At 37.7% G+C, this 21,353-nt stretch overlaps 1 protein-coding gene across 1 annotated transcript in view; it reads right to left on the bottom strand.

Moving 5' to 3' along the window:
• ATRNL1 (attractin like 1) overlaps positions 1 to 21,353 on the bottom strand; it is a 507,635-nt gene that overhangs the window by 45,738 nt on the left and 440,544 nt on the right. Inside the window, exon 28 of the mRNA XM_061372770.1 lies at positions 10,475 to 10,589. Within this exon, the coding sequence (XP_061228754.1) occupies positions 10,475 to 10,589 (115 nt within the window). The remainder of the gene's footprint in view (positions 1 to 10,474; positions 10,590 to 21,353) is intronic.

Here is a 21,353-nt window from a genome sequence, read left to right as displayed (position 1 = left end):
GAAAGGTAGGAGATAATGTTTATCAAAGGTACTACCAACATGGATAATAGAATGCGGATATTACAATAGAAACAAAAGTTTTATACATCGGCGTTAGGGTAATCAGAACACTAGTTCTGAAGAATACAAGAAAAACAAATTCATGTAGCAGAGAAATTTAATAATCTGTCATGTCAAATGCAGTGACACACAAATTGAGAAAAGTGCTCTATTTTCAACTAAATATTGTCTAGATACAAGAAAAAAATTAGCCCTTTACTGATCTATTAAGCCAACTCAGCTATATGACACTTGTCAAGAAGGAATATTTAAAGGTACATAAATGGAAAATGGGTCAAAATGCACCAACATTTCATCAAAGATTGTGCCAGACCAACCTGACTGTTTTCAGCTGATTATCTGGGCAAGGACATGCAGAAGATTTTCTAGATTTCTCAAATCTCTGAAAGATGAGAGGTTAGTACAGGAGTTGTGTAGAGTGGACAACTGCATGAAGGAGAGAAGACAAAAGTAGCTTTGAAAAGGAAAAAGGATGCTGAAGGTATAGCGCAGCAAAACAAATCAACCTTTTTAGCAGTCTTTTTCAATATTTTCATTAAAGAGCTAGCCATAAGAGTATTCTGCTCCAATTCAATCATGACAAACATTGGTACGTATCATCAGTACAGAGAAGGAGGGGAATATAATCCAGAGAGAGATACACGACCTCAAAAACTTGTGAAATATAAATGCACTCAGATTCAACAGTGCAAAATTCAAAACCGTGTATTTTGGGAGCAAGCAGAAACGTATATACTAAAAGTTCACTGAGGAAGAAAAGAAGGGCAGGGATATAAGTAATTGGCCACAGAGCAACTGTGTTTGAATGGGAGTGGGGGGGAAATGATTTTTTAAAAGCAAAAGTTAAATGGGATACAGCAAGGAAATGTTAGTGTCATTGGGCAACATCAGATGGGACTTCATGTGGCACTCTGAATACAACCTGGACATGCAAGGTAAAAGAAGCTGAACTGAAGCTGAAACTAGGACAGAGCTACAAAGGTGTTCAGAAGTCTAAAGAACATGTTTGAAGCAGACCTCATTTGCCTTAGTCTGGCAAAATGAAGGTGGAAAAGAGATGCGAGCGCTGTATCAAAACGTTGTGGGTGATAGATGTCATGTTGAAAATAGGATAACCCCCAAGTACTTCAGCTTTACGGTCAGCAGGCAGGTACAGTTAAAGAATGATGTTTCTTTCCAGGTTAGAGCCTTCAATTTGAAGGCTGGGGTTCTAATGTATTTGTTTGCAGCCAAGAGCATCCATCATTACCTCTCTATTCCCCACGACGAGTGGGAAGAAGAAATCACCAAATTGCCATCTGGATGCAACCAGAAAATGGCTCAACAATCTCCACGAACAGCGTAGCTGTGCACAACCGTACTTAAAATTTCACAATTGTCAAAACTTCTACAGCCTCATCATTCTGTCAGTTCCCTTTAAAGCTGCAAAAGCCCTCCACCCCCCCGAAAGGAACAGTGACAGTTTTGATTTTAACAATTAATAATTAGCTGTCATGCTATTTAACAGTTTTCATTACTATCTCTCATTTTATTGAGTCACTCTAGGGAAGTAAATTTAGCAAGAAAGATGTAAGGCCCTATACCTGGGTCAGGGCAATCCCAGGCATGGCTACAGGTTGGGCAGAGAAGAGATTCAGAGAAGCCCTGAGGAGAAGGACTTGGGGGTGGTGTTGGTCGATGAAAAACTTAATATGAGCTGGCTTCAGTGTGCGATCATAGCCCAGAAAGCCAAAAGTATCCTGGGCTGCATCAAAAGCAGTGTGACCAGCAGGTCGAAGGAGGTGATCCTGCCCCTCTACTATTGTGAGACCTCACTTGGAGTACTGTGTGCAGTTTTGATATCCTCAACATAAAAAGGACATGGAGCTGTTGGAACAAGTCCAGAGGAGGCCACGAGGATGATCAGGGGACTGGAGCACCTCCCGTATGAAGATAGGCTGAGAAAGTTGGGGCTGTTCAGCCTGGAGAAGAGAAGGCTGCATGGAGACCTCATAGCAGTCTTACAGTATATGAAGGGAGCCCACAAGGATGCTGGGAGGGACTCTTCATCAGGGTCTGCAGTGATAGGACAAGGGGTAATGGGTTCAAACTTAAACAAAGGAAGTTCAGGTTAGATGAAAAGAAGAAATTCTTTATGTGAGGGTGGTGAGGCACTGGAACAGGTTGCCCAAAGCAGCAAATGCTCCATCCCTGGCAGTGCTCAGGGCCAGACTGGACAGAGCCTTGGGTGACATGGTCTAGTGTGAGGCACCCCTGCCCATGGCAGCTGGTCAGAACTATGTGATCTTAAGGTTCTTCCCAACCCATTCTTTGATTCTATGATTCTATAAACAACCATCTCTACATCCTATGTTTTCCTCCTTTTTTATCTTTTTCTCCTTGCCAGGTGACAGCTCTAAAGTATGCACTTTTGACTGTCCAATCAATGTTACTTTTGCTAAGATTTGTGGAAGACACATTGCTAACATTACACTGCATGCTCTTCGTATTACAGTGTTTATGTCCCTTTCAAATAAATTCTTCAGACTATAAAGGAATCAATGTTCTATGGCTAGAATAATGCAAAAACTAATTCATAACAGAACCACATAAAATTCTCTAAAAGATCAGACAAAATCAATACCCACCTCATTCTTCATGACTTACAAAGCTTGCTAAGAACCTCAGTGTTTTTCAGATGGACTTTACCCAGCAGGTTCCAAAAGTAACTGCTTTGGGTTTGGGCTGGAGGAGGGGTGGTGGTGGTGGCTACTGGGTTTTATTATCTATTTTGTTTTTGCTATTGCCATAAATATTTTTTAAGTAATCATCAGCACCATCTGCCACTTACTGCTGTGTTCTTTTCACAGTGTCAATACTATAAACACAGTCTGCTCCCTCATTTGATGCAGTGCAGTAGAACAGAATTAAGCAGAAAACAGTTGCTCCAAAAATAGGCCTTACTATTTAAAAGAAAGCAACTCCTACAGTAAAATAATCTTCAGAATAGATTATTTCAGTTTCCACCAGTCTTAAAGAGCTATTTTGCTGAGCATCTCTAGTTAACTAAAACGAGCTCCAAATTTTACTTCCCTTGAGACCAAGGTACTTGATAAACCAGTTTCTCAGTGTCAGAAAGTTGAAGTTATGGCTTATTAATTAGGGTTTTAGTTATAGTCATTAAACACTTACAAAGACCATTATAATGTTCTCAATTTTAACTTTTTCTACTGTTTGAGCATTTGACTGGCAGCATGATGGTAACTAATATGAAGTATCCCTCAATGCAATTACCAAAATCCCATTGGTATACAAAATGCTCTAGTCATGCCTTAGGTTAGAGAAAATTATTAATCTCAGTCTTCACACAGACTAAACAGTAAAGGTAAACTTTCAAAAGATTCTGTTCCTTGCTGAGTCTTTTAAAATAATTCACCTTATCTATAGAGCTTTGGGTTGAATGAACACGGCCATTCACCTCTACAAGCTGAGCTATGTCAACTGGCACTGTGACTTCCACCATGGAAGTATCATCCACATAATAAAGATGTATAATCTCTTTTGGAGACTGTTGTTTTTTGTGTTTTATTTTCTAGAATAGTGAGTTATATGGCACTGTAAACCCTACTTTAGTTTCAGTCCAGATAAAATGCCTGATTCACCCCTGTATTTGAACACAAATTCTAGATATCCAATACTGTTTTGCTGTGATACGTAGTTTGGCATATTTTCAATTGCATCTTGGCACTTCAGAGAAGGTGAATAAAGATTTATTTTTTTTAGAAACATTTCATAGGAGAGATCTTGTTACTTATGATGGGGGAGTGTCCCTTCTAGGGGTATTGTGAAGTTGCTTTTACTCAGTGATTTTATAATGCTTTCCCTGTTTACATGTCACTTTATTCTATCTAAACAGTATTGTTAGTTTATCAGTAAAAAATCTACATCTCTGGTGTATCAGTAAAAAACTTATGTCAATAAAAGAGCAAACAGTGAAAATAAACCAGTAGTCTGCCTCTGCCATTACAAAGGAGAGATGACTTCAGTTTACAGAGGCAGACTCTAGAGAGGTACAGTACAAAGAACAGGATGACGCAGAGAAATGTTTACTTAAATACACATGTAAGATGCCCAGGTACTACTTGGATGGGACTAACAAACTGGCTGGGAAAAAAACAGAATGCAAAAATATGTTTTATCTAGACTTAACATCCTTTCACAGATTTCCTTTCTTCTTTTGCAGTATCACTTTTACGTTTCTTGTTTTTCTGTTTAGGAGTCTAAATAACCTACCAGCTATGAATATCTTCCCATTTCTATGCCTACCCCCACTTTTTTTCTCCCAGCATTAAGTATTCATGGTCTTTCTTCACTAAAGCCTGCTATATATATATGAGTAATTATAAGTCCTACTTCTAAACTAAGGAGCAACAGAAAGAAAGCCTTTTAAATATAACTTTAGTACCTCTTTTCTAGGTTAGCATCTTAGCTCTTTCACTGTTTCCCTTTTGCACAGTTGAAGGCTGTTTTTCTGTCAGTAGTTATTAGTCCATATATGCCTCCAAAATGCTGCGTGCAAGACTATAAATAGTCAATGCCACATTTTTTATAGCATGAAACACATACTTGATGTAAGCATTATTCCAAAACAGATACCTTACCAGCACTCCTCTCTACTAGCTACCTGCACTAGCTACCTGACATTACAACATACATACAGATCTTGAACTTGTAAGTCACTGTTTTCCACTTTGAACAGAGACCACACAAAGGACAAACACGATTAATGGTCTGAGCTAGCCCTCTGCTCTAAACAGAAGCAAGCCTCAAGCACCACCTTGCCAACCCCCCGTTTTCTCCCTTTCTGAGTATGAGAAAAGGTCTACAAAGAGGTGAAATAATGTACCAGAATATGTGTGTCTGAGAAGACAAGGGGCTAAAGTGGTCCTTAGCAAAAGAGCCTCTGAAGTTCACTCTCAGCTCTTCACCCTTACTGCTGCTGTGAGGCTGGAGCTTTTCAATAAGCACATGGATACACTTGCTAATGCAGAACTAGATTCATATCCCACCGCCCCCCCCCCGGATTTCCCTTGTCTTTTCCCTTTGAGTATATAAGGAATGCTAGAACCTTCAGCATGCACATGTGGGCTCTTAATAACTTGTATTCCATACATCAGCCAGCACAATTCAGCTTATAGTTATCAACTTTTTCATTAATTCACCCTGTATTTTCACTCCTTTAGTAAATACTCTCCGACATGTAAAAAGGCCATAAAAGATTCAACCATCTTCTATATGTCTTAATTACAGTATACTTACATAAACATCTTTAATATTTTTCTACAAAAAAATCTTTACTCATCCTTTTAGCCCTGCTGACTTTATATAGGGTTATTTTACAAGTATGAAGGGACTGAGCAAGGAATGTGTTTGTAGCAGGCAGAAATTCATGGGACTCACCTGCCCTGGTGTACCTCTGCAACTATTTCACTGCATACTGAGTTTTGTACAAATACGAACCTAATCTACATAGAAAAACCCTACCTATGCTTTTTTTTCTGGGTCAGAACAAGTCAGCAACGTCATTAAATATAATACTCAATAAAAATATTCACTATTTCATATTTATATTAATATGTGTCTTATGCATTACTGGGCTTTGTATTTTAATCAGATAAAATTAGAAATAGAACCAAGAAAGCCTTGGTACTGAAAGCTCCCATCCAGAGCTAACTGTCTTGTAGAACACTTAATGAGTTGTTATTCATTATGATGGTGAGTACAGAGAAGGCACATGGCCCAGTAGTTTTATCAGTTCTGTGATCCTGCTGTAGCTTTCCGATTAAGTAGGACTGAACACCACAGTTACTGGGTCCAGAATTACATGGAATTCTGTTTTGATCCAAGCATATCAGAGGCTAACTTTTGTACAGGACTGCTGAACACGAAACGTTGCTATCTTCATTTATATTTATAGCAACAGACTATTGCATGCAGCCTTCCAGGATGTACATTCTGCAACTTCCACTGCAAAATTATTTCCACTGAAGTTGCTCAATTAATTGCTATATTTTATGTAATTCTTGATTTTAATTTCTAAGTGTTACTTTTAACTAGTCAGTTAGATTCACCTTACCTAGTCATAGCCATACTGATGTTACACATCCTCTGAGGTTTAATAGAGAAACATTCATATATGTACATCTTCAGAGACCATTCAGCTCACTGTCTTAATAGCAAAGTACCTTTACTATACCACTTTACCTACTTGGTAGATAGTAAATTTATGCTGTGTGAAAGTAACAAAACCTGTAAATAATGCAGAAATTTCATCCCTTGATTCTGAATTATTTTCAGATGTTCTAATATTCTCATTTCTCTTTGTGCTTTAAAGCATTTAGTGGCTTTAACCAAGAACAATGCAAACATAATACAGTTTATAAACTCGATGTACAATACCTCGATACCTCAAAGTGTGGGATTCAGTTGGCTTTAATAGTAATGATGACATGATCACAGTTCTTTTAACAGGATTTATCACACTACCAAGCTATAATTTTTGTATTGCCCAATATATCACCAGAGCTGCACAAAGACCTTGAAAAAGTTATTATTCGTCTTTCCAACCACTGGTAATTCATTGGCACTTTTATCTTCATTAAGTAATTTATACATTAACATCTTGGTCCATTTTATTTTATTTTATTTTATTTTATTTTATTTTATTTTATTTTATTTTATTTTATTTTATTTTTCTAGTTTATTTTTTTCAGTACCCTCTGAGATGTATAATTCAGTTCTTTCTAGAGATCTGATTGCAGCTGTTCTTATGATTAGATCTCTTTTTATTTAAGAAGAGTTTAAGCTATTTAAAGCATGGGGTCATACACTACAGCAATAACAGATGATCTCTAACTTCCAATGTGTCATAAAATCTGCAAGACATATATGTCATTTTATCTCATAATCTGCCCACAAGTGCTTGAGCAAGTGATTTTTCTGATATGCACATAAATCGATGCATCTGTTGATAACTGATCTACACATAAATTGTACAGAGAATTGATGGTTTTTTTAATCTTTGAATTTTGATCTGATTACTCAGGTACAATGCAGCCAATGAGACAACCGAAGAATGAAGAAACCACATGTTCTATCAGTCAGTCCTAAATAGAGACATTTAGTTTTTATCACTGCTAAACTTCCTTAATGCTTTTCATTGATCATTATAATTTATAATTTTGTTCTAATCCAAGCAAAATTTCATTTAAATACAGTTGTTACTCTAGAGAAATATAACTGATTAGGATTCTCTTCAAAACTTACACCTAAAAGAAAATGTAATGTCTTCTGTGCTACACCTACCTACTATGATGGTAACATTTACTGATTTCCCAGGTTCTCAGAATGTTTAATTCTAGAAATTGTTCCTTCATTGAAAAAGTCACTCTTTAAAACATAAATAGTGTTTCTTTTTTTGTTTGCAATAAATACATTTTTAATCGGTATTTCATCTGAATCGACATGGCCTGTATAAAACGTATCTTTAAACACATACTATTTTTATGCAGTTCTATTGTGCCAACCTAGCTGAGTTTCGTATATTTACAGGATTAGCATTTAGAATTAAATGATACTGTCAAAAGTCTGCAAAGTTCTGAGTATTTTTTGCAGGAAGTAGAGAGCGCTAGATCTCTACTGGGACATATGGTCTCTCCCAGAGAAGTTTTCACTTTGCATAGCCTTCGGCCAAAGCCCACCATCTGTATTTTCAACTTTTCTTCCAGCTGCTGATAAAGGTGAAGTATAGAACATATGCTGCAGAAAGAGCAACCTTTATATTAGCGTTTGGGTTGTTTGGGGTTTTTTAATATTCAGAGACATTTTCCAACAAGATGTTTCTTAATGTAAATCTTGGGAACATGCAAAACTCACTTTTGATCAAATTCGGGTCTTAAAAACATAGGGATATAACTAGCAATTCCAGTGCAACATAGACTAGTTACTTGTGGAAAGAATTAGCTTTCTTGATTTTGTAGAAAATGTACTGCAGAAGAATACAGGCATTTTCTTCTATTTCAGACATGTGTATGAGAAATGAAACCCACAGTCTCTTATTGTGAACTGAGAATCAGTATCATTGACATACCATTAAAAAAAATGTGTTTGACACACCGTCAGTTTTATCCTAGAATTATTCCAATGAGCTTGAAAATGGTAATATGCAAGTAATAGAGGATTCTAAAATTACATGGCAAGACATAATTATTGAGTACACTACTTCCATCCACCTAAATATCGTGGTTTTAATCTAGCTTAGGTCATAAGGGAAACCAACTACATAGCAAACACGTCTGCCGCACAAAGCTTCCACATCATTTCAGATAACTTGGCACAGTTCACAGCATCTGCTCCCAGGAAGCCCGGGGAAGAAGCAGCAGGTAGTGCTGCAGGACAGGAATGAAGTGAATTAGTAGAGCTACAGGTATGCCAGCAAACTTACATAATAGCTTCTGCCTAGACTATGCATGGTTACATACAGTGAAAGCAGTCCATGAGTACCAAAATTCATTACACACAAGAAAAAATGATTATAGTAATATAATCTAATGGTTGAATCAGCATGATTGCACACCTCAAGGTTTCCACTTGCTTTTGACCTTGAACAAAGTGAAAGTTGTAGGACTAAGAATCTCAGATATTTTTAAATACTAAATGGCTGACAAAGACCATAAAAACAAATGGAGGAACAGCATTTGAAATACATGCCTGCAAAGCTGATGGAAGGCAAAGTAGTGAGAAGACAGAGCAGAACAGGAGGATATAATGTGTAAAAAAGAGGTGTCTTTTTTCACAGATTTAGAAACATTCATTTGCTGTACTGTTGAACCCCACTCCTGTTTCAAAAAGCCCATTCACTCCATGTTTTACACACAACAAAGAACAGCAATTACTTAAAAAAAACCCTGTATATAGTAAATAGAAGCTGACTGTGAAGTAATTAGATAAATACATTTTTACTGCCAAGATGCACACCGTAGATAAATTTGAAAACAACAGAAAAAAAACACATTTTAAGTTCCATTTTCAACAATTACTTTTAATTTCCTTTCATAATGTTTTTCCTTGTCGTAAGACTATAAACACCTTCGTTTCTTTTTCATTTCCTTAAAACATGAACAGGGAATATGCTAAACATCCTTCATCCCTCACTGCTCTCTTCAGAGCACTTACATTTCTTCCAGGAAATGTATTTGACAAAGCATCAGTAACACTTTTATTTTCATAGCACTTCCAGAAATTATATCCCAAGCCATAAGGAGCATTTTAAGAACTAAGTCCTCATCTCAGAACTCAGGAAGGGAAAAAATATAACACAACTCCTCCCCCAAAAATGAACTGAAAACCCTAAATAAATAACAGATAGTCATCAGGCCAAAAGAAGAAAGAACACTCAGCTGAGCTTATTTCCAACATAAGTCAACTGTGTTTGCCCTCATCATTACTCAATACTTTTTAATCTCTTAAATGGATTTTTGAAGGTTAAAAGGAGATCTTTTTGGCTCTTAATGATAAAAGTTAGCCTTAAAGCATATATTCTGGTTTATAGGAGCATTTTGGGCACATACTATTCACTGCAAAGGTGCTCATTTTGGCAACAGCTCCACTGAAATCCGAAAGAGTAAAGTGGTCATCTATGATGTGCCACATTACTGTCTAAATTTTATTGTCATGACCGTTTTGTATCGTATCATTGTAGGCAGTTATTTGAAGGATTTTAAAAGTGTATTTAGGTACCTCCTGTTTAGGAAGTATTTTATAAGAATGGCTGCAATGGTTTTGTACAATGATCTAGCATAGATCAGATAAGGTACATAATGCAAATGCTGCTTTAAGATGAGCTGGGATCATTTTCAAAGTGAACACTTTCCTAGTGAAGCGCTCACACAATCCCTGATTTCATCCAACAGGCATTATGGAAAATATTAATACTATAACTGAATCCTGAGCAGCACAATATTGGGATCCATGGTGCAAAGGAACTTAACTAGAAGTTAGTGCACTGAACATCATCTTGAAATGAGAATACTCATGGGTATTCCCTATATAGCTGTATTTATAGCAGCTTAAACTGAAACCGTAGGAGTGGCCAGCATATGATTTTTTTTTGCCCTGAAAGACAATGTTGAAACATAGTGGTATGCACACATGTTGTCCTAATGAAATAAACCATTGTACACCAGCTTAGTTTGATCACTGGGCTTTTTATTTGGGTTACCATACCAAATTTCAAGCAAAATTCCTCATTAAACATTGGTCCTAAAGTCATCCATTTGTACTTGTATTCATCTGCTGTGCCAGTATTTTGGATCTGTGTGTGTGCAGTTGTGCATTGAATGAGGACAGACATGATGCTCACCAACACGAGCCATACCTGACTGACCAGGGGGTGGGACTCCTGATGATCCTCTGGGCAGACATAAGAATACTGTGAGGACAGCGGCTCTGTTTCCTGAACATGGCTCAATGGCAATTGGTTTGGGAGCACCCTGAAAAAGGAAAATACCAATGTATCATTAAGATTTCCATCACACTTTTACTTGTTTAATTTATTTTAAGGTTCACTGCAACAGTAGGGAAGATATTTTCCCCAGTTCTTTGCATTTAAACAGATTGTTCCACCCATGTTAATTGACTAAAAAATGGGCTTTAACAGCCCACACTGCAAACCTAACCAAACAGAAAAAATTAAATGAACTTAAAGACAATAAAATTATACTTCATTTTATAGCTCACTAAATGTAGTGATATCAACTTCTCAAAGCTTAGAAAACAGCAAAACCTTTTGGTAAACACACCGGTGTCTGTGAGTATTAGAATTCCCTCTATTCTACTAAGTACCCATGTGAAATGATCTTACTCCAACAGCATCCATTACCTAGGCCTCCTAATATCAAAGCCATAAAATGAGAGAAAATCTATATTACATACAAATATATAAAGATAAAAAAATCCTTCTTGAGTTTCCCAGACCAGTAAGTCTGCCTTCTCTGTATCTCTCCTAGCAAACAGATGATTTCTTTGAGGCAGGAACTTCCTGATTTTTCCTTTGCATGCACAGAAAACAGGTCCACAGTTTACATTTATATAAACTTAGAAACATTCTGAAAATGTTGACAATGCAATTATCATCTTTTTTTTCTGTCTTATATAAAGCTATGATAACAGTGGTTTTGCTGATGGAGGTATGTGCTATTATCAAGCATCTCTCTCTAAAAAGACTCAGATTTGGAAAAGCACTTGAGTACCTATGTTGGATTTTGGTCAAATTTAGATACCTACATGCAAACTCAAGAGCCTCAAAACCCCTGTTAATCTTAGTTTCAGTATTAAAATCTACAGATTTTTTAACTTGCAGTTAGCTTTTGACTAAATATGATTGCTGCCATATTGTTCTGAAGTTATCAAGACTGAGGATACTAGAAGCTGGAAGAAATCAAAGCAGTCTAAAGATCCACAGAATAGTAAGTTCTAATATAACAATTTAAAATATTTCCATATTTACATGTTTCCATGATTTGTGCTCACTAAGAGATAGGCATTTCATTTTTGATAGCCCAAAAATTTAGTCAAGAGCTAAAGGTATTTCTAAAACATCAGGTCAAACTCAGCAGAAGCATTCGTTTTTTGGTTTTGTAAATTTTTAGAATGTCTGTCATGTTCCAAGGCAAAATATAAGTCTGATATTTTGATTCAAAATTCAAAGCCATAAAACTTTCCATTTACATGCAAAATTCAATGTACATATAAATGTCAACTGATTCAAGTGTACTAAGAAAAATGATATTTTAGCCAAGTGTATTAAATACACTGCAAAGTACTAGATATAAAGAAAACAAAGGCACTTCCATCATGTAAAGCAATTATCATTTTCTATTTTTCTACCTCCAAGTAACCAACATTTATTACTGCTCAGTGAAGATAAGGAAACAACAGAATACAGCAATAAATTGAGCAATAGATAAATACACTTTTTTTTTTTCTTACTTCATGGTCATATTTGAAAGGCATTTCTGTCAATTCATTTGAGGTGATAGCATTAAAATAACTTGGGAGAAAAATGCCATCTAATTTAAATTTAAATTTTAAATAATCAGTGACAACTGTTCACTAAAATCTTCCCCCAAAAATGAAACAGAAGAGCAAAATCTTAAAAGCTTCAGCTAAAACCAAGAACACCCAACTTCAAAAAAACCCCAACGGATGATATATTTTGTAAGCAGAGTGCACTGGACTTGTAGCATTTAATAATCATATATAATTTTTTAACATATTGGCTCAATGTACACCCAAGGAACAGATGAAGAGACCAGGTTCTGAACTTGCGTAAGCTGGTGTATATCTGTTGACCTCCATGGATCTACTATCAATAAAACATTTAGACAGGCATTGCTGGATGATATGACTCTATTAAAAGCAATGCAGAAAAGATGAAAAACAGAACAAAACCTTAATAACATTAACATCATTGGTTGCACATGCAATGCTACAAAAGTAGTACCAGTGGGTTACGGGAAAAGAAAGCAAAAGGTGTGTGAAAAAATTCTTAAGAATCCTTTCACTTATGCATATTGAAGGCAAATGTAAAAAAAAAAAAAAAAAAATAGAAAAATAATGGTAACTCTTCAGATCATAAAATTTAATATAGGAAAAGGTCTTGATAGGATCGTTCAGATTAGCAGGTAGTCTGTGCTCTGGGCTGTTTAAATCTAATCAGATAAGCATAGGCATATAGTAATACAATATAAAACAGTACTGACAGAAACCTGGCATAGTCTTCTCTGCTTCTCCCACTATTACATGCTTTCATTCACTCCTGTTGCTTTTTCAACTGTCAAAATCCAAGATTTCCTAACTGTCACACACTCATATCACACCTCTCCCTGGACCTGAATTTGTGCCCCTTCATTCCAGCACTTCTATCTATATCTCCCTCCCCAACCATCAAGGCTGGGATACAGCTCCATGCCAGCCAAGTTCATCTCACTTCAACCTCGTGCTTCCCTCTTCACTGTGCACTGGCATCATCAGTGCAAAACAAACTTTCCAGGTCTAGGGAAGTTCCTGCTGCAGGAGTTGTGAGCAGAGCTCAATGGACAGAGTGCTATAAACCAGGGAGGTGGCTAGGCAGTGACCCCCATGCACTCACTAATATTACAAATAGATTTTACAAATGGACCATCTTCCCCTACATACTAGAACAACAGCACCTGAATCCATGTGCAACATTTACAGTTAAAATAGTTGGTAATACTAATGGAAACACTAGACCATTTAAGTTACCTTTCGTGGTTTGTCACAACAGCAAATAAAATAACATGCAGACAAATGCAGACAAAAAGAAATCTTCATTTTAAAAGGTAATTCAGAATATGGTTTATGTGGACACACAACTGAAAGGAACAAATTTATCATTATGCCTTTTAATTTGGTGATTAATTACTTTATTATAAATCAAAATGATAATTTTTTATTGATGTGCAATATAAAACCTTTCATTAACAGGCCCCATCCTTTTCTGTTTGAAGTTTATAATAAAGCTTTTCAAAACACAATTGGAGGATATGATTTCTGACAAACACTTTTTCAGAGGACTTCATCCAAAACTCAAGTACAGTGAGAATTTTGTGTTTGTGCCTACTTGTTCTTTATAGAACATTATGACTGATAAACCAGGTGTCTTATCGTACCGCACATCATTCAGATTTACTAGCAAAAACCCACAGAAGCATAGAGCAAATGATAATAATTTAGATAACCTAAGGTTTGTCAGTTGTTTAAAGATAAATACATAACCATGAATCAAAGTTATTTCACAGTGACATAACATGTTCTCTGAAATGTGCCATTTATCATGCATTTTCCACAGGTTTCCTGGAAGAGATAAGGCACGTGTTTGTTTGCCTACAGCACTTAGCTACCAGGATTTCCTTGCTAGAATTACCTTCCCCCCCCCCTCCCCCCCACAGAAAGTGACATGTTTTTGCCAAAAACCGCAAACGACAATCAGAGTTAATAAAACTCTATCAGTGGAGGGCAGAATAAACAAATATTTATTTAACACCATTTTACTTTTATATTCCCTTTCTTGCTCACAGCATGACAGAAGGAGGTATGTCACTTGGGAAGGTGAAAAATAAAGCGGAAGAAAACCACAAAGGAATAAAAGGCTGAAAGAGCATAGGGTACTATTGAACGTAAGAAAAGCGGAGTAAGTCAGCAGGTGTAAAAAGAAGAAATAAGTGGATAAAACAGAATGAGAGAGAGAGGAAGGGAGGGAGAGGAAGAGGGTTTTATCCACAATTTCGATGTGCAGTCATATATTCACAGAAAACAAATATCAGAAGTCATCTTCCGGATGTCCTAGATTTCTATCAGAGAGAAGGTTCTCCATTCTCCAGATTTTTTTTCTGATAATCCTACAAAGACCTCGCTGCAGTCCAGCTGCCTGGGTGAGTTCATGAGGAATTGCTCAGCTTTGGGAAGATTTTTGCTCACCCTTGATCTGCTTCCATAAGGAATAAACTTTGGCTAGATTTTTTTTCCGTTTACAAAGGACAGATGGCGATGCTGCCATTAGAGGCATAAAAAAGTATGTCAGTTTATGCTATTATACCTGTATTAAACATACTCCTTTCTAAGTAACTTAGCAGATCCATTTTAAAATGACAAGAAAGTAACAAAGCAGGTTTAATTTTTATTAAGTATTGAAAACCCCAGAAAAATCTTGCAAAGTGTTATTTGGCTGCTTAGGAATAACACAAATGAGCAGCTTTAATAGTCCAGACCAAGAAGAAGCTGGGAAGTGTATTCTGTCACATTTGGTGGGCAGAACGGGCAACAGCAGGCAGGAGCTGAAGAGGTGAGAAGAGCAGGAGAGCACAATGACTAAGGGGGTGTTCATGGATCTAAGCTATTTGGTTCAGTTGATAAACTGGATGGAAGGGATGACACCCAGAGGGACCCTGACATGCTTGTGAGGTGGGACATTGCCAACCTCATGAAGTTCAACACAGCAAAATGCAAAGTCCTGCACCTGGGCTGGGGCAACATCAAGCACAGCTGCAGGCTGGGCAAAGAAGTGATTCAGAGCAGCCCTGAGGAGAAGGGCTGCTGGCTGATGAGAAGCTCAACGTGAATCAGCAGTATTTGCTCACAGCCTAGAAAGCCAACCATATCCTGGGCTGCATCAAAAGGAGCATGACCAGCAGGTCAAAGGAGGTGATCCTGCCCCTTTGCTCTCAGGAGACCTCACTTGGGAGTCATTGTGTGCAGTTCTGGTGTCCTCAACATAAAAAGGACATGGAACTGTTGGAACAAGTCCAAAGGAGGGCCACGAGGATGATCAGGGGACTGGAGCACCTCCTGTATGAAGATTGGCTGAGAAAGTTGGGGCTGTTCAGCCTGGAGGAGAGAAGGCTGCGTGGAGACCTCATAGCAGTCTTACAGTATCTGAAGGGGGGCTATAGGGATGCTGGATAGGGACTCTTCATTAAGGACTAACGAAAAGTCATTAGGGGCAGCGGGTTCAAACTTAAACAGGGAAGTTCAGGTTAGATATAAGGAAGAAGTTCTTTATTGTGAGGGTGGTGAGGCACTGGAACAGACTGCCCAAAGAAGTGGCAAATGTTCCATCCCTGGCAGCGTTCAAGGCCAGGTTGGGCAGAGCCTTGGGCAGCATTGTCTCGTGGGGCAAGGGGTTGGAACTAGATGATCTTAAGGTCCTTTCCAACTCAAACCATTCTATGATTCTGCCCTACAGGTTCACAATCTCCTTGGGAAAAAAACACAGACTTTAGCATCAATTCTTATCAATCAATGAAAACATTTAATACTGTGAAACGGGAAGATGGAAAGAGTAAAGTGTTTGGCTCTATCTTCTGTTCTGTGAGACACCACTTCTAAGAAGTGGTGTCTCACAGAAGTGCTATAAAACTGCAAATTTTCTGTACTAAGTAATATCTCCATATATTTTTCTTCAGCATTCTGAGTTAGGTGCATCCAATTTTTAAAAGTGCATTATTGTATCATAAGACAAATACATCACGGAAGACTAAATGGCTCCAAACTCATGCCAAAAAAGCAATTAGAAAATTGAATCAAGGAATTAAGGATTAATGTGAGCATGTTACACCTGTCAGCAGTAATAAGTATTTTGACAAGAACAGAATGAAGTTTGACAGTGTGCACAAATACAGATCTGATATATAAATCAAGTATTAAAACGCAAACAACTATGCATTAATCACTGTAATGTTTCCTAACTTAAATGGTCTTAGTACTACTTACAAGAAATCGTTATAAATAAAACTTCCTTTCTTCCTCTTTAAAAAATAGCTTGACTTATACTTTTTTGTTTTAGTAACAAATGATGTGACTTCAAGGTTAGTTTTTAATCATATTATTAAAACAGAGTTAATCCGGTGAATTCCACATAAACTAAGCTTGACAGCTTGGCAAATAAACAATCAAATATGTTGTTGTGGCAGGATAAGTGCCAGATTCAAAATGTAAATAGCCACTTTTCTGGAGATCAATGTTCTAGACTTCAGAAGGAGAAAAAAAGAAAAAAGACTGTGTCCTCTAAAAAGGCAAGGAATGGAGAAAAGGAACAAACAACATTTAGACTGTTACATTATAAGTACTCCCATCTACCATTGTATCTCAGCTTCAGGTTCTGCTCCTGAATCATTTGGTTATTTTATGAGTTTCTTGATTTACTCGTGATAAACAAGACTCAGATTTGGAAAAGCACTTGAGTACCTAAGTTGGATTTTGGTCAAATTTAGATACCTACATGCAAACTCAAGAGCCTCAAAACCCCTGTTAATCTTAGTTTCAGCATTAAAAATTTTGCAACAGCTGAAACTCTCCTTTATCTGCCCAAGCACATCCTGGTCTCTCTTACATGCACTCAGCACTCACTTCCATTCCTGCATCTCCCCTGGATGCAGAGCTCAATCTAAGTGGCTGTTTCCAAAAACAGCTTACAAAATTAGATTTTTATAATACAGTTGTGGCCACTTTCTTTTAAAACACAGGTGATAGCAGAGCTCTGTTCTTCATGGAAAGAGGATTAATCCTGGCTTTCCTATTTCTGCTTTTACTAAATGCTTCTTGGAAGTGAAACACTTAGATGCAGAGTAAAATTCTGTGATTGCTCTGACCATTTTCAGCGCAGTAAAGGCAGACTTCTCAGCAGTGGAAAGGAGCAAAAGAAAATTCACCCTCTCAAATTCACAGAATCTGTTGATGTCATTTGGTGGGGACCTCTTTTAGCCATTTTGATGGAGAAACTTCAAACACTCTAATGGCAGCTATCCTGCCATGGAGATGGGAGACTCCCACTTTTTGCCAGCCTCCATTCTATACCCATCCTATTTTCTTTAAGGTCATTTGCCAAGAGAATCAATACCAACAGTACCATCAGAGGAATGAAGAAATGCTGCTTGCTCCTCCCAGCAGAAACCCACCATTTTCACAGCAGCTCCTGCTGCCCTAAGGAGAACCTGGCACTTCCAGAGCGTTGAAAATAAGGCAGTGCCTCAGACAGAAGTAAAGACTAATCAGTACCACTGTTTTCTTAGGGTATCAGCACCACATTGCATTACTATTCTAAATGTGGGTACACATTAACTAACACTTTAACATACTTTTGAGTATGCGCTTCCCACCCATCCAAAAGTTTTGATAATTTTCTACAGATTTACTCAGTGAGTAACAAGCCTTAATGACAGTGCAATAGACAAAAAAAGCTTTTACCAAACATCATTTGTGTGTCTGGAGAAATATCCTTTAGGAAGTACCACAACAGAATAAATAAGTTAGGCTGGAGTTCTGAACATTGCTTTGTGGCTGGCATAGGAAACAGCAGCTCTTCATACAACCCTAGGGTTTCAGAGAAATGATAAGCAACCACTAAAGATTTTCATTTAATCCATCCTGTAAACTTCCTCTCCTGCAGTTAGTGAGTGGAAAGCTTTACCTCACTGAAACCTACAAGAATATCCCAGAGCCTGAGTGCCCTCAACACTTCGGACTTCTACACTGCTCCTTCTTTTGCCTGAGGGTTTCTCAGGCAAAGATTTCTAACTTTGGTTAAAAAGGTCCCACTAACCCATGTGAGGAACGTAACCATGTTACCTACAGCAGTAAAAGCTGGAGAACACTTTGGAGTACCTTACCATTCTTCCACTTACACCGAAAGAGACTTGAGGTAACTGCCTTCCTTCTGCGACTGAGTACCCAGCCAGCACTGATTTACCAGGAGGACTCTACCAACTCAACCTTCGGAACGAACCAGTTTTCCCTGAAAACTTCCATGGTGTCTAGTGGAGCTGAGATCAACAGATTTATTGGTAATAAAATGAAACATGACCAAAATTATACTAACACTCATTATTTTTTTAATAGCAAATTATCTTTCCAGGCATATTTTGCCCCCTTGATTTTGCAGAATATAAATCTCTCTTAATTTCCTTGTTTCCAATTGGCAATGGAAATCTTAGAGTATATTGATACATTATTTTCCGTAAGGAAAACAGTGGGAATTAACAATAAAAAGAACGCATTATGGTTACCAAGCTGTGATTACAGCCCCAGTGAGCAAACCGCATTGTTATCCTTCAATTTATTGTCTTATCTATCTCTACTGCATCAATATGCAGTGATAGGCTGTATTCCTTTTTGCAGGCTTTTCTGAGTAGAATGTGGTTGTTAGTTATCAAAGGTTATGTGCTGATGTTAAATTTATGTATGAATCTGAAAGAGTTTATGCTCGGAAGAGTCATATTTTTATTATAAGAACTATATCTGCAACACAGTTACTCTCAGTTAATCTAGTAAGAGACTTTGTTTCAAAACCTAATACTATTTCATACAGCATTTCATTAGCAAGAGAGTTATAAATTGACATCCTGATTAAAACTGATTTATTACAACAAAGCTACAAGAAACACCTGCAGACTTATTTTCAATGGGGTTTCCAGAAAGAACTCCTAGTCAAGTTCCCTACTCAGCTTTCATCCTACTGCCGAGGGGTTGCTTTTTCTGAACCGTGACACTAGTGTGAACCACCCTGCAGTCTCCTTGACTTTCACAAGTGGCTGAAGAGAACATGAGTCACTGAAATCAAAATACCAGGTAGCTGTAAGGGCCCTTGCATTTTTTTTCCTGTATGTCTGCAGCATTCTCTCTCTTCATACTGGTAAATAAAGTTGGGTTTACTTTACTATTACATCTTGACTGCTAATAGGAGTAATTTCAGATTAATCTGGAAAATATAGAACATAACTCACAATGGATGGTGTGTGTAGTAGTTGTACTGGATTACTGCCAAAGATATCCTCAAGAGCCTCCAGAACATTCCCCTTTTAAGCTGTATGAGTCTGATTAAAGGCTGGCAACACTAGCATCCAGTTTGTGAAAAGTGAAAAGAAATTTGTCTTGGCAGCAGCTAGCTAGATCCTGTTGGGAAAAGCACCTGAGACCCTCTGTCTGTGGCATATACCAAGTATCACATATTCCCAGATACTTTCCTGTAAATTCTTCCTACTGCCATTTCAAATTCTCCACAGTCAAAGTGGTGTTGTGCAGGGTGATGCTAATGGGTGTTTGTCTCCCAGGTGGGTATATCAGCTGGATCTTCGAGGATGAGAAACAAGAAATGGAGAATTCCGTTATGCCTTCACAATTCAACCTTAAAGGCTTGTCTATGAAAACTCGTATTTCACAGGTGACAAATTACGGATAGTCCATCCATTTCTGAACTTATCAGAATCAGATCATCATTCCCAGTGGGTTAACTCTACCCCAGACTGGCTGGCAGAAGAGGAAATGGTCCCTCCAGAGTCACAAACAACTTTTCAGAGTGGGAAAGATGAAGTAAAAGGTGCAGTTTCAATTCTGCCTAACTTGCAGGCTAACCAGTGTGGCTGTGGTGGCAGGCAGGGGGATACTGAGCTAAGATGGGCACATACAGGTCACTTTCATTGGGAACTAGCAAACTGAGTCAGCTGCAGATTTCTGAAGAGACCACGAGGTGGATAAACCTGGACTGCCCTTTGGTAGGGGTGGATCATAACATTTCAATCTGTCACTGTGTCAATGCATTGCAGACAAGTCAGAAATTCTGAGCAGCAGGTGCTTTTTGTGACCAGAGTTCTCATTCCTGGAGCTCTGCAGCACTCTAGAGTCATTAATGATCAGGTTTGATTATTATATAGTAGAACTATGCCAGACTTGAGGGTTAGAAAAGGCAAGTGTCCTGAAATTATGATGCTGTATTTTGCATTTCTTGCAAAATTGGAAAGAAAATAAGAGTACACCATATGTCATCCAAAATAGGCTTTTAGTGAACTTTTCTTGAGCAAATACCTGTTAAAGTTCTTTTGTAACCTCCCAGACACATGCAGGATGCCTAGTGAATGATAAATTAAATCATTTATACCTGGAATCATAATAATAATAAAAAAGAGAACTAAATCAAGACACACATTGCGAAAACTAGCTGTCAGCAGAAGGGATTAAAGTGCAAACTTGGCAATATTCTTAATGCAGGGAAAAAAATGCTAATGGCACCCGAATAACAAATTACTTTCTATCATGACAACTTACACAGATCACAGCCTACTGAATGCAGGGAGGACACGAACCAAATGTCTGAAAGCATGACATAGCTTTTATTTCCTTGCGAAGGACAAGATTTGTCCTTGGACAGCTGTAAAATGTGTACACCATAGCCAAAAAAACATTCTGAAACAAATTATCCCTGTTTAAGATTTGTAAGTCTATAAAGTTTTCATCCTAGTGACTGTGTGTGGATACTGCGGATCAGATCGTAGCTGCTCCAGCAGCAGGAAGAAACAATAAAAGACTTCTCTATCCCAAGGAAAAAGTGGCAGCAAAAGGGAACCCAGTTTTGCTGTGTTATATAGTAGTAGCAGCAGCATGTGTTAAACTGACTAGAAGTTTTGGCAGTAGCTGCTGCCAGCAAGGTGGAAAGGGAGAGGGCAAGCTGGCATGCTTGTGAAAGCACAAACCAGACCCTTTTAAAGTGCTGCAAGATACATTTCTCACTTTCCTCTCTTGAGGACATCCATCACCTACTCTGCCCATTCACCAATTTGAAAGCATAATGAGTTACAGTTTTTCACTAGGATCTTATGAATTAATTGAAACCTCACATATCTGAGACAATCAGCACAACACTCAAGTAACAGCAGAACACGCTGATTTATACCAGCTGTAGATCT

Source organism: Neopsephotus bourkii, unplaced genomic scaffold (genome assembly GCF_033783945.1).
Source record: "Neopsephotus bourkii isolate Nb327-2 ecotype Australia unplaced genomic scaffold, CSIRO-AGI_Nbou_v1 NB_1615, whole genome shotgun sequence".
NCBI lineage: Eukaryota > Metazoa > Chordata > Aves > Psittaciformes > Psittacidae > Neopsephotus > Neopsephotus bourkii.
Note: the sequence above shows the minus strand (reverse complement) of the source record. Positions and strands in the feature narration are given on the sequence as shown.